Source organism: Euprymna scolopes, chromosome 2 (genome assembly GCF_053919585.1).
Source record: "Euprymna scolopes isolate OS-2025 chromosome 2, ASM5391958v1, whole genome shotgun sequence".
NCBI classification, from domain to species: Eukaryota; Metazoa; Mollusca; class Cephalopoda; order Sepiida; family Sepiolidae; genus Euprymna; species Euprymna scolopes.
The window spans coordinates 147101211-147118331 of record NC_136483.1 but is presented as its reverse complement, the minus strand read 5'-3'; the positions used below and the strand labels follow the sequence as shown (position 1 = coordinate 147118331).

The 17121-nt window shown below is 32.4% G+C and overlaps 1 protein-coding gene across 16 annotated transcripts in view; it reads right to left on the bottom strand.

Moving 5' to 3' along the window:
* Positions 1-17121, bottom strand: part of LOC145297383 (nuclear receptor-binding protein-like) — a 164965-nt gene that overhangs the window by 130221 nt on the left and 17623 nt on the right. For all 16 annotated transcript variants that reach the window (XM_080143385.1, XM_080143365.1, XM_080143341.1 and 13 more), the window contains exons 2-3: positions 8002-8124; positions 1202-1303 (exon numbers count right to left, since the gene is read on the bottom strand). In XM_080143385.1, the coding sequence (XP_079999511.1) occupies positions 1202-1303; positions 8002-8124 (225 nt within the window). The remainder of the gene's footprint in view (positions 1-1201; positions 1304-8001; positions 8125-17121) is intronic.

Here is a 17121-nt window from a genome sequence, read left to right as displayed (position 1 = left end):
GGTATGAAGGGTTACCCCTACATTGACCAAGGTCTTATATGTGGGATTGCCCCCACATATGGTTTTTAAGAAAAGCTTAAAAAGCTAAGAACAGCATCTATTAACAACAGACCTTTGATCTTAACCAAAAAGGCCAAGCACAACAGTGTTACCGACAGACCAACCGACGGAATGACTTATACAGTCGCTTGCATGCAACTAAAAAGAGCAATTATAAACATTACCTATTTCTGGCCAATAAAAAAATATATAATTTTTATTAGATTTTTTGCAAAATAAACATTTTTTTTTTTTTTAATTTTGTTCCCTAACTGTGTGAATATCTATGGCGAACCGCCAGAATCAAATGCAGTCTGAAAGATTAAACATGTTAGTTGCATTGTTGAATTGCCTTACACCAATGTCAATAAAAAAGGCTTCATTAAACATTCAATATCAATCAATCAATAAGAGTTTTATCACTCAATGAGGAACCTCTCCCTGGAATTTAGCCAACAATCTCTGTACTGAGCTATCCACTGCCATGCGTTATATCAAATTGTCCGTCCACCTCATTCTTGGTCTTCTTTTTGGCCTCTGACGTTCACAAGGTGTCCATTCTGTCGTCATGTTGTTTGGCTACATGCCCTACCCATTTGTGTTTGGATGTCTTGATGGCAGTATTGATGTCTGTTCCAGGGTAGTTAACACCTCTATATCCATGGACAATATGGATTCGTCTGGCTTATATAATGCCAGACATTTCTACCTTCAAGCAGAGAGTACACTTTTAGTTTAACTGCTTGCAGTGAACCCCAGTACTCTTTCACCTTATAGTTGTAACCCCTTAAACCGAACCACAACAATGTTAATAACTCTTTGTTGGTGGATCCAGATGTTTATTTCTGTCTTGTAGAGCCCAACATTATCCTTTCCATCTTTGTGCCAATGCCAAGATTTTACTTTGGCAAGACGTTAGGGCCCATGTTTCACTACCGTAGGTCATCACAGGTAGTATATATTCATTGAAGATCTTCCTTTTGATTGTCATACTTGATTTTCAGCTTCTCATGGCCAGTTTTTGGGAAAGTGGATAATATGAGAAACATTCAATATACTTGTATGCAAAAATACTCAAAATAAAACATCAACTCTAATCTGGTAGCTGATTACAATAAACATCCTTGTCATTTAAATGTTCTTGTAAAAAAATGTTACTTACACGGGGTTTCTCTCCTGCGGAGTCTGTCCAATATTTGTGAAATTTAACAATATTTGGGTGATCCAACTGGATTAGATTATCAAATACCTGCCGAATTTTTTCCTGAAAATAAATACAATTTCAAAGATAAAAAGCAAAAACAAATCAACTTATGAAAAATAGTGGAGAGAATAAAAAGTTATTTTTTTTAAAGTTTGGCCTTTATATTTTTCAAACTTAAGGAGAGTATTTACTTTACTTATTTACAAATATCATTACCAGTTACAAAAAAATTTTTTTTAATTTCGTTGAAGATGTTCCCTTAAACATGAAAAGTCTGAAAAATAATAAATAAATAAATAGATAGATAAATAAAACTGAAAAACATTTATTGACTGTGGAGAGACCCTTGAAAAATATATGTTGTAAATGTAGCTAGTTGACGATATCACGTGTGGTGGGGATTTAAAGAATCAGCAGCAGTTGTTAGGCCAACAGGTATAAATTTATTTTATTACCTCTGATAAGAGTTTGTGTACAGCCTATCATTCACACTGCTTAACCAATCATCAAAATTGCTCAAAATATCATCCTGATGTTCCAAAATTAAATCAGTTCTAAGTCAAAGGCACACTTTTAGTGACGACTTCTGTTGATCCTTCTAGACTCGCTACTTAGCCCATATATTAACCAATGAAGTCCTGTATCTTATATGAGATTGACCTTAAGATGTTCAGTCAAGGTCAAAATTTAGACAGAATTTCAACTTCAATGTTTTCAAAATTTAATGCATGAATCTGATGTTCTTTGATAATAGTAACAACTATGCAAGATTTAAACCTGATCAGATGAACAGTTTTATAGTTATCGATGTTTCCATGGAATTACTTCAGCAACACTTTGTATAATATGATAAAATAAGACGCAAATAAAACTGTAGCTCATCTTTATGGTGTCAGGTGGAGATATGCATCTCATGACTGACTTGGGTTTTATTTGTTTTAATGTTTTCTATTTACTAATGTACTTCTCCGCTTGACAACAACCACTGCTCCTAATGCTGTGTGCCATAGTTTCCTTCTCCTCTGTCTTTTCGTCTTATTCTGGCTATGTCATCGTCTCGCACACATTGGCAATTGCCAAGTGGGCGTGCAGTAGCTCACAAGCATAAAAATATAAAACAAGATAACTCGCTAAAGAAAATACAACTGACATATTTTGCAGGTATCAGTTGCAGTGTGTGTGTGTGTGTGTGTGTGTGTGTGTGTGTGTGTGTGTGTGTGTGTGTGTGTGTGTGTGTGTGTGTGTGTGTGTGTGTGTGTGTGTGTGTGTGTGTGTGTGTGTGTGTGTGTGTGTGTGTGTGTGTGTGTGTGTGTGTGTGTGTGTGTGTGTGTGTGTGTGTGTGTGTGTGTGTGTGTGTGTGTGTGTGTGTGTGTGTGTGTGTGTGTGTGTGTGTGTGTGTGTGTGTGTGTGTGTGTGTGTGTGTGTGTGTGTGTGTGTGTGTGTGTGTGTGTGTGTGTGTGTGTGTGTGTGTGTGTGTGTGTGTGTGTGTGTGTGTGTGTGTGACACCATCGTGGAAAATGACTCCCTAACCGCCAACGTCCATATCTTGTTCATTTGTCAAGGTGTCTTTGTCATCAGTTGACGTCAATTCATCTTGACCCCCTAAATCTCTATCAATCTGGTCCAAGCTACAATCTACCATAAACTGTTGCAAACTCACTGTCACCTTAAAACTGTTGGTGGTGTTGTTTTGTTTAACGGCATATCAACCCTTTGTGGGTTATTTAATGCCGAATCCAGTTATTTTGGGAATAGTATTCGATGTTGTATCCAGTTATTTTATGATATTTTTATTCTTCAAGCTCCTTGTATTTTCAATCATTAGTTGATAGCTTTTGGTTTGGTTGTTTTATAGTGGATTTTGTCATTTTTGTTCTCTGCCTTGCAGAATATGATTGGGTTTTGCAATGGGAGGGGGAAAAGGGTTACAGTATTATTAACTCCTGTATTATGAATGTAGTTATATTGTTGATGGTGTTTTATATTCAAATTGTCCTCATTCTTAAGGAAGGTTTCTTAGAGATAAATAACCAAAGGATTAAATTTGGTTTGCAACAATAAAATTTCATTGTAATTTGCCTTCAATCCACGGCAATTCCATTAGATTTTCTTGTAATTCATGAGGATTTTTTTTGGTTTGAGGAGTAACTTCAGTTTCCATGTCTTCTAATTCCGTAAATCTATTTGTAGTAGTAGTAGTGGCTTCTGTTTGTGGTAATTTCCTTATATTATTTTGTTTTTTGGTATATGTATATTTTTTTGGTTTTCAAGTGTGTTTTTTTCACCACGGTGACCCGTGTGGTCTTTCTTTTAACTGATTTTGTTTTTCCTTAGTTTTGTCTTTTTCAGCATCTGCACGACGTACTGGTGATTTTTGTGGTCTTTCTTTTGATCAACTGTTTTCTTGGATGTTCTGATTTTGGTTGAGAATTTGTTTTATTGGTAACATTAGTTGATGATTTAATGGGATGATTAATTGTTGATATGTTTGGTTTGATTTCATTTATAAATTTGGGTCAGTCGTTTGGTCCCAATTGTAACAATTTGTTTATTAGTATTTCGTATTTGGAGTCTTGGTTAGTGATGTTGGATGATATACAACTTGAGAGTACATCTTTTCCTTCATGTATCCATCTACTATTTTCCTGGCTGTGAGGAAGGAAATGTTTTTGGTATGTTTTATTGATACTACTTCCTTTTCTTTCTTCCAGATTCTGCATGCTCTAGCATAAGCAGGATGGTTTTCTCCACAATTTGCACATTTGCAATCAAGATTGCAGTCATTGACAGTGTGGTCTGAACCTCTCTGGTCACATCTGCCACACACTGCTCTTCCCCTACATGCATCCTCATGGTGCCCAAAACTTCTGGCATTTAAAGCACCAAAGTGGATTTGGTATAAAGGGTTCAACTTTTTCAACGTTGAACCCAATTTTGATTTCTTTTGGGATAGTGGGTCTATCAAACTGCATAATGTAAGTGTTCATATGTATAGTCTGATTCTCTTTTTTTATTTTAATTCTTTTAACGTTTATTACACTTTGGTTTTTAAGTTCTTTTGTTATCTCTTCAGTAGTGCAGATTGAGAGGTCTTTCGATTTTACACTTTTGAATGTATTCAAATTCTTGTGTGGATAAGTTTTGATATTTATGTTGTAGAAATTTTTCATTCCTAGGAGAAAAGTGGCATGTTTTTCTCTTTCCACTTCCACCAGTGGGGTTTTATTTTTTAAAGTTTTTACATTTTTGGGGTAATATATGCCGATATAATTTTATGTATAATAAACGGTGATAAGTCAGTTATTTTGGTTTCTTTGGTGGATTCCAATACTATAAATTTTGAGAATGTTTGATATAGTTCATTATCTGAACTATCCGAGTTAACGTGTTAGCACTTGAAGTTTTTATACTTGGCCATATATATATATATATATTTTAAATTCATTGTTTATGCTCCCCACCCATTTCGGAGTCCAATATTGGGGCATGTTAAGGAGGAAACCCATTCGCCTTGTCATGCCAAGGCTACATGAACAGTATACATGTTCCAAACGTGAGCCATGAGCACACATAATCCTTTAGTCAAACAATCCAAGTCATTTGTGGTAACTTCCGGCACTATACAGCCATGTCATGGCTTTAATCATTTGGCACATTTGACCCTAGCTACCGCCTTCTAACACATGGAAAAAAGGGGAAAATATGTATATAGTTTATAGTGATAAAGGGTAGAACTGTATTTGTTACGATTTAGAGGAAATTGATAGAAAAGTAGATGTGTTAGGGCTTGATGTAACTAGCCGACTGATCGGATCGGGCCCCTCTGACCGCCCATCTAGCCTTGTACGAGGCCAAAGTGGAGTGTTGCAACTGATATCTTTAATTTCCCTAGATATCAGTTGCTCAGCCACCAGGATCCTTTTCCAAGTCATTACGAGTCGCCAACCACGGCCAACAGGTGGCCCCTTTGAGAGGCTTTTACTCTCTGCAGGGGGGACAGTTGGTGTATTCTAATGCCCCACTGATGGGGTTGGGAAGTAGGAAAGGAAAAAAAAAAAAAAGGAAGGGTAAGAGGAAAGAGGCTGTTGTTTTTGTAGAACATAATTAAGTTTTACAAAAGAGAATAGAAAACAAAAACAGAAGTTTAATGCATTTCGTCTCAGGAAGCCACTATAAAACTGTTGGTAAACTAACTTTATGTCCAGTTCTTTGTCCCAGTCACTACTACACGCTGCTTAATCATCCTATTTCAGATGCTTTTGTGTTCTTTGGTGAACTATTCAGGCAGAAAATTTTTTTTTTAAAAATACAAGACATTACCTTTGGAATGTCCCTCATACTAACTTCACTTTCTAGGCCTTTGCTCTGCTGATCACCTATTTCTTCTTTTTGTTAAAGATTTTCCTCTTTATTTTTATTCAATTCTTAATACTGAAGAAGAGGGGGGAGGGTATGTTCATAGTATCCCATTTGAATACATGGCTAATTCCTCACCTCCTTTTTTACGGTTTGCTTTATTTTCTTCATGAAATCAAACTATGAAAAAGTTTGAATTAGTTTTACTTATTCAGATCTTTTCTTCTTTTGATAAAACTCAAAATTGATTTTCATATAAAATCAAAATTGAATCCTTAGTGATATTAAATTAAAAAAAAAGGCAATAACTACTTACGATATAAAATCCACACAACCAAATAAGAAAAAAAAATTTATGATTGTCTGCTTTAAGCTACTGAAAAGAGTCATCCACGTCAGCTGATCAAAGACAGTCTCAAACAAAAGTTTCTACATTTGTACTGGAGCAAAACCATGGAGTGCCACTGGACTAACAAGAAAACTGTTGTGAATTGGTTAATTAATAAAACTGCCATCAGAAACACCTGACCATCAAACGTTTCAGAAATCCTACCAAAAAGACCATCAAAACAACCAAAGGTGACATGGCTCGATTAAGTGATAAAAGACTTCCGCTTTGAAAATGACAAACAAAAACATCAGTATTCTCCAAGTTGGGTACATTGACAGAAATGAGTGAAGATTAAGGTAATAGTCAGCTAACATAATTCCTAACTTCTGGAGTGTCTGCTACCAAAAGCGATGACGAGGTAAATTAGTTCCTTCGCTTTTTTTTCTGTCACACATATCCCCCTATGCATGTACTCTTTGTTTATTACATTTTTCTGAGTGTTTTTTATTTTTTTATTATTATTTATTAATCATTGAAAAGTTTTTGGTCTTATCTTAAAAATTATTGAAATTCATTTTTTTTTTTTTTTTTTTTTTTTTAGAATTATTGAAAATGGGTTTTGTTATTAAAAGTGCAAATAAAGACTTTATTATCTTTTAATTTTGTTAATTTTTATTGTGTATTTTTCAATAATGTCTTTTTCTTATATTTTATTTCAATAAATTGCTTCACAATAGAAACACTGAAGAACAATAAAAATGTAGGAACTGATTTGCCTTGTCACCGCTTCCGGTAGCAGACACCTTGGGAGTTATGAGGTATGTTAGCTTATTATAACTGAAATTTACTAATGTTATGAAGTAAGCTGATATACCTATTTTAAGAATAATAAACTTACCCACAGACTATAAATATAGTTAAGTCCAATACATGACTGAATAATGATGCGTGGTAGTTATGACCCCAGAATTATGATGTGTACTTCTGCAATATACTTTTTATTAATTTAATTTTTGTTAATTATAATGCCGTTCTTGTCTTATTACCTGCCTGCGAGGCAATGAGAAATTCAAAACTTACACCGTTACAACAATTATTAACAGCAAGATGTTAAGTTAACGAGTATGCAGTGATAATAAAACAATTTTAAAATAAACGTATTCACTACAAACATTTAAACATGGTTCAAATCATTCATTAAAAAAAAAAAAAAAAAGATAGCATTATTCAGCATACTTCTGGCAGCACATACAAATTTATAAAGGAAGAAGCAACCTCAGTCATAGTTAATGTCCACAATGGTGCTGGGATAAACAGATCTGAGAGGGAAAAGATAACGAAATGCTAAAGTTTTATGTATGGCATGAAAAGAAACTGGAATCTTAGGAAGATCTCTATCATTCCAATAATTAAAGGAGCAGCTGGACTCATGAAAAAGAATTTCAAAAACTACCTGGCAAATATGCCGTGCAAAAGAAATTCAAACAATTGCACTTAAAGGGATGGTCAAAATCTTTTTAAAAAATCTCTCGGTTGGAATATATAAGATAGTAGGTGAATGGTTGGTATCCATCCCCAACTTGGACAAAGTGAAAAAAAAAAAAAAGGTTAAGTACCTTTTTAAACTTGACATAGTAATATGAGACAAGTAAAAGAATGAAATAATCTTAGAAGTTTTAGATATTAAACAGAGCCAAGAATGAAAAGATAATGAAAAACCAAGGTCTTATGTACAATATGAAAAGAAACTGGAATCTTAGGAAGATCTCCATCATTCCAGTAATTATAGGAGTAACTAGACTCCTGAAAAAGAATTTCAGAAACTATTTGCCAAATATGCTTGATGAACCAGGTGCGAGAGAGACACAAACAATTGTACTTAAAAGGCACGGTTACAATTTTAGCGAAATCTCTCAGTTGGAATTTATGATATAGTGGGTGAACGTCCCAGCTATAACAAAATAAGGAAATTGAAAAAAAAAAAAGACATTTTAAAAGAATAAGAAGCCTCTCAATGCCTCACTTGGACAAATGATTAATTCATGAATTCCAGATTCCTTTTCATGCTCACCTGTTGAGCTTTGAAGTTTTTCTTTTCTGAAAACTGCACTTCATTCCAGACGACCTCCATCCCCTCCTCTGTGTCCATCGCCAAAAAGGCGCTGTCGATTCCGGGGACATCTCGTTGTTCAACCTTAAAAAAGAAAAAAGAAATTTTAAATTAATGTCATATAATCCTGCAACATCTTTAAACTACATGTCTTCTTTTTTTTTCTTTTTTTTCATTTTATGACAAAATCTTATAAAAGGACGAAAGCTACAAAAAAAAAAAAAAAAAAAAAAAAAATTAATTTTATATTTAAATTCTTTCATAATTAAATACCTGTATCTACCTTGCATTTCCCAGGATTTACTAATGTCATTTTACTTTAAATTTTTTAAATTATAAAAAAATAATAAGCAAGACATTGTCAAAACTGCTGAAAAAAAAAAAAAAAAAAAAAAAAAAAAATGGTGGGCTTCCTCTATCATGTCAGAAAAGTACTCACACCAGAGAGTATCCTCTCTCTTTACAAAGTCACAATTCACCCAAGCATAGAGTATTGTTGCCACATCTGGGCTGGTGTATAAACCACTAGTTTTATTCTAAGGGCTTAAAAGAGTCTCAAATCTAATAGGTCACACACTAGTGGACAAGCTTCAATATCTGTCCAAACGCTGCATCCTTGTTCTTATTTTAGAAGTACTTTAATAAAATCTACACTGATGAACTCATAGCACTTGTGCCCTCTCAACGTACATACTCCGAACATGCAGCTGTTGAAGTCCTTAGATGCTGAAAGCCTTCTTCTCTAATAGTTTCTTCCTTAAGACTTAGATTTTAGAATTCCTTCAGTTTCCTGCTTCCTTGATTGTACTAAGCTGCAGAAGTTTAAATGTAATGTGAACAGACATTTTGCTGCTCAACTCCCCACTGTCCCCTATTAGCCATGATTCCAAATAATAGCCCCTTACATTCCAAGTGCCAATATGCTTCGTTTGGGATGAAAAAGAGTAAAAAAATAAATAAAAAGTCAAGTCACAAAGCAAGTTAATCTAATTATCTCCCTTACATTTTGAGATTGTTAACTCAGTATTTTTGTAATCTTTTTTGCCAGAATAATTATTTTACTTTTTGGTAAATGTTACTATTGGCGATATAAAAGATCAAGAAAATATAGTTGTATAATTAATCTAAAACAATTTATTTTGATTTACCTACTCATGTGTCATATTTGCATTAAAAATAATTTAATATTCAGTGGAAAACAAACATGTAAACTTACTGTAAGAGTTTGGTTAGGATTGCCTCCAGAAGAAAAAAAAACATGGCCAATAGAGAATTAACTACTAACACAAAGACAATCCTAATTAACTTAGTAATTTCACATAATTATATTTTCTATTAAATTGTTTTAATGCAAATACATCAGACATGAGTAGCTAAATCTAGATAAATAGTTTGGGACTCATTTCTTAAATATATTTCCTTTAAAATCTTTTGTCACCACTTTTGCCTACCTTTAGTCTAAAAAATATGTTTCAAGAATAAGGAATAAATACTACTCATGATTAAATATTGATTTGTCAGATGTATTGATATTTAGGTCCAACTTGAGAAATTTGACAAGATAACTTTAGGTCAGTATTTATAATTGTCACCAATGTAATAATCTTCCTTACTAGAATAATAATTTTTTTTTGGAAAGAAAGTTAAGCAAATTACACATTTTTGTGTAAGCAAAATGCTGTAAGGAAAAAAAAAGATGGCTCATTAGAATCAAATATAGATTTGTCAGATGCATTACTATTCATGGATTTTTTAATTTTTTTTTCACCAACTCCAGAGTTGCATCTTTTTCAGCTCTGGTTATAGATCAGTTTCAAAAATTTTCATCATAAGTGGATCGGTAATTAAAAAATGTTAACATTAATAAATGAAAACCAAATTGATATTTCATACCTCAAAAATGATCAATAGCCTCCAAATCATTTACGGTTTCATCATACCAGTCTCTAAGGAAAGTCAATACCATGTCTCAGTTGATTAGATTGATATAGTGCTGAACACTTTCATCATGTTTGGTTATTATAACAGATTTGTTGTTGCAACAGCATTCACCCCGGTCATGTTTAGTCGGCTTCTTCCCTGGCCTGCATCACATTTCAAATTATGATGACCAATGCACAACAGTTTTGAATATAATCGCATAAGATGGTTAGCCACTCACGATTCCACTGTCAAATCCAACTATTTATGAACCTGAGAGTTTGACCATGTCCTCCTTGATGGTTATTGTCACTGAACACTCATCATGTCTTCTCTGGCCTGCACTACATTTTGAATTATGACAGCATATGCACATCAGTACTGCAGAAGTTTCACCATTGAAGGCCAACCATTTGCAAACCCGAGAGTTCAGCCTGGTCCTCCTTGATGGCTATTGCCCAGATCCTCAGCTGTCTACCAACATGCTCAAACCACTCCTCTACTCAAAATTTAAACTTATATTTATTTTTTTTTTATTACATTTTCTTCCCAAACAAGGCACATTGACACTTTGGTGTAGGGGCTACTATCAGGGGCAGCAACTACTGGGGCACTATGTTGGGATTTGGGCAGCAAGATGTCGGTTCACATTACACTTGAACTTCTGCATCTCAGTACAGTTGGGGAAGCAGGGACCTGGAATGGAATTCTAGAGTCTAGCGGTTCTGGGGAAGAAACTACTGAAGTAGAATGATCTTTTACATCTAGGGATCTCTACTGCGTGGGGGTGGGATTTAGCTGCCTGTCGGGTTTGTCAAGGGGGTCTACGTCGTGGGGGCACAAGTGTCTGCAGTTCGTCAGAGCATTCACCATTAAAATACTTGTAGAACAGGCAGAGGGATGCAACATTTCATCGATGGGACAGAGGCTGAAGCTTAGATGTCAGTTCAGGGCCTATTAGATCGGCGACTCTTTTGAACCTCGTCTAGAAGCGAGAGACTAGCAGCAGATGCACCAAATGTGACAACAATACTCCATACATGGGCGAATGGTGGCTTTATAGAGGTACAGAATACTTTCAAGTGTCAGTTTTCTAGCACGGTAGAGAGAGCCTTATTTTGTCATCTTGTTTTGATTTTTAGGATATTCACATGTAATTGCCTAAAAAGTATAACCTTATTCAGATTTTTAAATTGGCGGCTAGAAAGTCATTTATTACTAAAATTAAAGTTTAAAAGTTGAGTATATCAGAAAACCAGTATTTCTTGAAAGAGTCACTATTTTATAGAAGAACCACAAATTGCATTAATGTTAAGCAAAAAAAAAAATTTAATATTTTTTTTTCAAAATAAACCTGCACACAATTTAGAAAACTTGTTTTTTATAAACAGCTTTTGCTGCTGCTGGCTCATCAAACAAATTGTTTACTGTCACTGAAAAGAGACATTTTTTAGGATAGGGTAAATAAAAGTTTCTACTATGAAAAGAGAAAACACAGAATTATGATTTTAATGCATAAAAAGAATAAACAAATTGATTTACTTACTAATTGAGAGTTTGAAAAATATTTTTTTTTTAAATATTTGATACTTGGGTGTGTAAATCTTGTTTTAAGACAAAAAAATAAAGGAATGAGATAGTGTTGAGATACAAAATAAACTAAGTGAGATTAATAATCATTTTCTTTCTCAGAGGTATTGTAACAAACTTTTAAAAGAATGGGGGAGGTGGGAATCTTACAAAAAAAAAAAAATATATATATATACCATTCCATAGCGTCAATATTGTAATCATTAATTTGCTAAAAACTCTTCAAATACATCATATAGATTATTATTTATTGATGTATGTGAAAGAATATTCATTTCTGAACAAAATGGTTGTATTTTGAGGACAAAGCGATTTGATTTTTAAAATATGATTATTTTAATAGAATTATCTTGAAATCTTATTATCTAAAGTGTTTTATGAATGATGGGTATTGCTAATATATTATCATATAAACAGGTCATTTCTTGACTCAATAATGCAACAAAATATTTTAAAATTCTGTACGTCAAGTACTTACAAAAGACTCATATACATTTCTATATTTATACTACATATCTAATTTGTATAACTACTTTTTAAGCAGTCTATAAAAAAATTAATGTTTGGTATTATTCACTTGTAATTCTACGATATTTTTTCTTATATAAATCTGCAATAGTTTTCTTGATATTAACAATATTTGAAGTAATTTAATTTAAAAAGAGATAAAAATTACAAAGAAAAAAAAAACAAATAAATCCTCTTTCATAATCGAAGGAGATAATTTTAATGAAACTAATATGTCAATTAGCTAGAAAAATATACTGATGATGCATAAGAGTTCAGAAAGAACTGCTCTTTTTCTCTGGGCTCTTAAAAAAAATTTTTTTAAAGTAATAAAACTTTGCATCACTTTCATTCTCTCATCCTGTATCCCCCTCTCTTTAGCAATGCAACATTTTCTTTTATAGTGCTTTTAAAAGCACTCCATTAACCTCACACGAACACTACATTGCTCAGTTAGATCGATTTTGTCTTTTCATTCCTTTGGTTATATTTAAAAGATGAATACATTTATCAAAAATAACCAAAATGTTAATATTTTGATATTTACATGAATAAAAATGCGAAAAGATTTTTGTCTTGTCTTTACAAGAAACTTATGAATGACATGCTTATTTTTTTTTAAATGTTGATTTCGAGTATTTAAACTTTTTAAGCAATAATGAGCTCACAAAAACAAATAGTCTTTCATAATAAGTATTGTCAGTTAAATATTCTTTAAATAAATGAAATAGTTCTTTAACAATTAAAATATTTAAAACAACATTCCCTTATTGTAAAAATAATCACCAGCTAAATAGTTTTTTTTAATGAATTAAGCAAACTTTTACTTTCGGTAGCTTTATAACTTGTTATTTTTTTTTTGTTTCTTTAGTCCTCACATTCCATGGGCGATGTTTCTGACAAGGAAGAATGATTTTTTTTCCTGGATCAAAATTTATCCATCTAACACTTAATGTTGGCTAATTTTTGACCTTGAAATTTCTTTAATTTTAATTTTTATTTTTTCAGTTCTTTACATCAAATGACTTCATGACTCATCTGGAGTGGTTTTCATAAGAAAAAAAAAAGATAGAAAAAATAACTGAAATTGTCTCCTTTCTAATATTTTGTATACAATTTCTTTTTGTACTTTTATTATTGTTCTGTTCAACTTCTTCACTTTCATCATCACACTTTATTTTTCGCTATTTTACTTTTTCCAATCATAGTATTTTACTAAAATCTATATAATAATATGCTACGGTATTATAGGTGCATACATGTTATCTTTCACACACCATTACTGACGTCACCAAGTTAAAAAGAATGGAGTTTACTCCCTTTTAAAATGAATTCTTTCAAAATCCAAATTGTCATCCTCGCAACTAAAATAGTACAATTTTAAATATGTTTAAACATTTGCTTTATTAATCTTTAGAATATTTACCTGACAATCATGTTCGCAGTAAGAAGACCAAGAATATTCATTTTAAAAGGAATTTAATTTTTACAATTTTTAATTAAAAAAAAAAAAAAAAAAAATGTTTCTGAATTTTTGAGATGAAGATTGATAGTTTGTATTTGGATTATTCTGACTACTGTCCTCATCTTTGCAGCAAAGACCCATGGCATAAAGTACTAGATAAAAATTCAGTTTTAAGAAACACTCTTTTGAACATTGAATCCTTAGTGTAGATGATATTAAGAATACAATTGCAAATTACTTAAGACTTCTACCTGGCCAATAAAGAGTTCTGTTAAAAATTCTGCACAGATTACAGGGTTTGATACATCTGAAGAAGGTCATAAGTTACATCGGTCGAAACATTGTGAGAATAATAATCAAGATAAGAACAGTAGTCAAAATAATACAAAGAGAGGATATATTTTATTTAAAGAATATTTAGCTGACACTGACAATTATTATTACATAAGAAAGAGTAATTGAGACCAGAAACACAAAGTAGTCAGTCAATTTTATTAATAGAAATTATCACAAGTTGCTTTTGAGACAAATTAAGCTGCATCACTCTTTAAAAAAAGAAATAAAAAAGCTTTACACTTTATGCCTTATATTAATGTGATAAAAAAAAAATGTCTACTTAAATCGTTAGTTCATAGAGTCAATTTGTTTGCATTAGCAACAGATTAAGCACCAACATTGATGTTGATCTGAAGATTAATAAAGAAAAGTCAACCTTGAGATTTTCACCAACGTGATGAGAAAATGTCAACTTCATACTTTGATTGTGGAGTAGGTTTGATTACACATTGAAGAGGCCTCATGCTACTTTTGCGAACTCATTTTTATTATACAAAGTACAAAATATTATTGAAAATGTAAAATGAAGAACAAGATTTTTTTTACACCCTAAACAAGACATTGCCACCTGGAATTTGTATAACAGGGGACTGAAGAGTTGAGCAGCAAGATGTCTGTTCATATTACATTTAAACTTCTGCAGATTAGTACAATCAAGAAAGCAGAAAACAGGGAGGGAATTCCAAAGTCTAATCCTTCAAGGGAAGAAACTATTAAATCAGAAATCTAGGGACCTAAAGAGTGAAGGGGTGGGATTTTGCTGTTTGTTATAGGTTAATAGGGAGTATGTATGTTGAGGGAGGCACAAGTGCTATGAGTTCAGAGTATATTCCATTAAATTAGTTGTAAAATGGGCACAAGGAGGAAATACTATGGCAATGGGACAGAGGTTGGAGCTTGGACAATAGTGCGGGACCGATTCTATTTGAGACTTTTTGGTGAGAGACTAGTAATGAATGCATTAGTTCAGATGTAGCAACAATATTCTGTGCATATGTAAATTGTGGCTTCATGTCACTTCTATCAACAACTGAATTCTTGTATTATTACTAGGTAAAATTCAATTCTAAGTAAAACTCTTCTGGAGGTTAGGGTTCAATCCTCAGTGCGGGCAATATTAATACAGCTGTAAATTACTTGAGATTTCTACCTGATCATGCCTGATGGAACAAGAGCATGCTAACCTTGTGGATTAAAGGGTTCTGTTCAAAATTTCGTGCAGATTCCCGGGTTCGACAAGATATGTCTGAAGAAGGTCAGAAGTTACATCGGCCGAAAGATTGTGGAATTAGAAACATTGTGAAATTAATGCTCAAGATGAGAACAGTAGTCCAAATAATTCTAATTGGGGGGTAAGGGAGAAAGAGTTGAAGATAATCATCTTGTCGAAAAGTTTAAAAAAAAAAAAAAGAAAAAAAAAAAGAAAAGTATTTTGAAACGTTCAAAAAACAATTTCTTCAAATGATTTTTAAAATGAGTATGGTTAAGAGGATAAAAAACAACTTCATGAGCTTCAAAATATTGTAGAAAGAGGACATTTTTTAAAAATCTTTTTCTAAACAGTGTAAACTATTGGATATTTTGTCAAAGTTAAAGCCTTTGAAAAGAACAAACATTGTCATTGTTACAAGGGAAACAAGTCAAAACCTTTTTTTTAATAATAATCTGACAAGTTTTTTTCTTTAGCATGATATTTGGTACAAATTTTTTCAGACTTAAATTGTTTATTGAATCCTGTGCTTAAATATTGAGATTTTGCATTCATGTCATGTTTCTTGGTTTTTATTTTATCACTAATCAACCATCTCCTTCCTTTTAAGATACTTTTTTGTTTATATATATATTTTATTTATTGTCGTTAACCTAAAGCTCAAGAGAAAAACAGGTTCTTGTCCAGATTTGCCATAATATTAAGAAAAATAAAGAAAAATATCTATGATGTACATACGTGTGATAAAATGAAACTATCACATTCCAAAAATTATGTAAATTGATCAAGTACTTTTATTTTGAAATAACAAAATAAAATTTTATGAGTAACTGAAGAGCCACTGCCTTGTCCATTTTGAAAACAATCTCAGAAAACAAAGGGAGACAACTCAATAATTCAAGCTTGCGAGACTTTTGTTATAATGCCTACAAACTCCCATTAATTGTTTAAAAATGATTTTCTTTATAAAAATAAAACTACTTGATCAATTTACATAATTTTTAGAATATGCCATTTTCATTTTGGCATGGGTCCATATATTATACAGATTTTTCTTTAATATAAGAATTCAGGACAAGAACTGAATAACCTCTATGAGTGGTACTAAGCCAATAGCTACAGTTTTCACAGTATATTCAGAATGTCATTACAACCAGTTTAATGTCGGATATGTGTGCAATAAATATCATATGTCTTAAAATATTTGCTTTCTGCTAGGATAATTCTGTTGACGCATGCTGGATACAAATGTAAATCGATACCAAATTAAACTAGTTCATGATATTAAGATTAATACACATTCATAACTAAAGAAAAAAAAATGGAATGAGAGGAATACTTTTGGTTGCACCATTTGTTTTGAACAAAAAAAATAAAATGGCTAAAATATAGCACTCATTAAATGTTATTTGATTTTAAGATATATGGTAAGAAAAAGAAAATTCATTTTGGTCATTCTAAATTCAATTGGTTAGTTTTATTAGTTTTTTTTTTGTTTTTTTTAATAGAACACATATCAAGTTGTCAGTAATTGAAAGAACACCCAAATTTAATAAAAGGTGACCCAGTCAAACTGAAATCACAACAAAACATTGTGCGCCCTGTAATAAACAAATACTATATCGAAGCAGCATTAACCCTAGGCAGGTTTATGGAAGTATGAAATTCATGAGTGACCTCCAGTTGCATCTAACAAACAAGTCTAAAAATATAACATTGACATTATATCTTACTCTAGCAGGAAGACCCGCCATTGCCCAGGTTTAAATGTGTAGCCCTAGCTCATAACACCATATCACTTTGTTAACTAGCAATATGTCCAACCGAAAGGGATATATTCGTTTGAAGTAGCTGAGTGGCCTTAGCTAGCATAATAATCAAGTATGTCACATTACTGAACTGGTGTTTGTGGTTACAGCTGGTATATCCTTTATGAGGCTTTTGGTGTACCTTTTGACATCTTTTCCAGCCTTGGCTTTTTCAAGACTAAGGTCAATAGGCATCTATCTTTGCAATAATCATCTTTTGTACTTGTTAGTCCCTTATCTCAAGT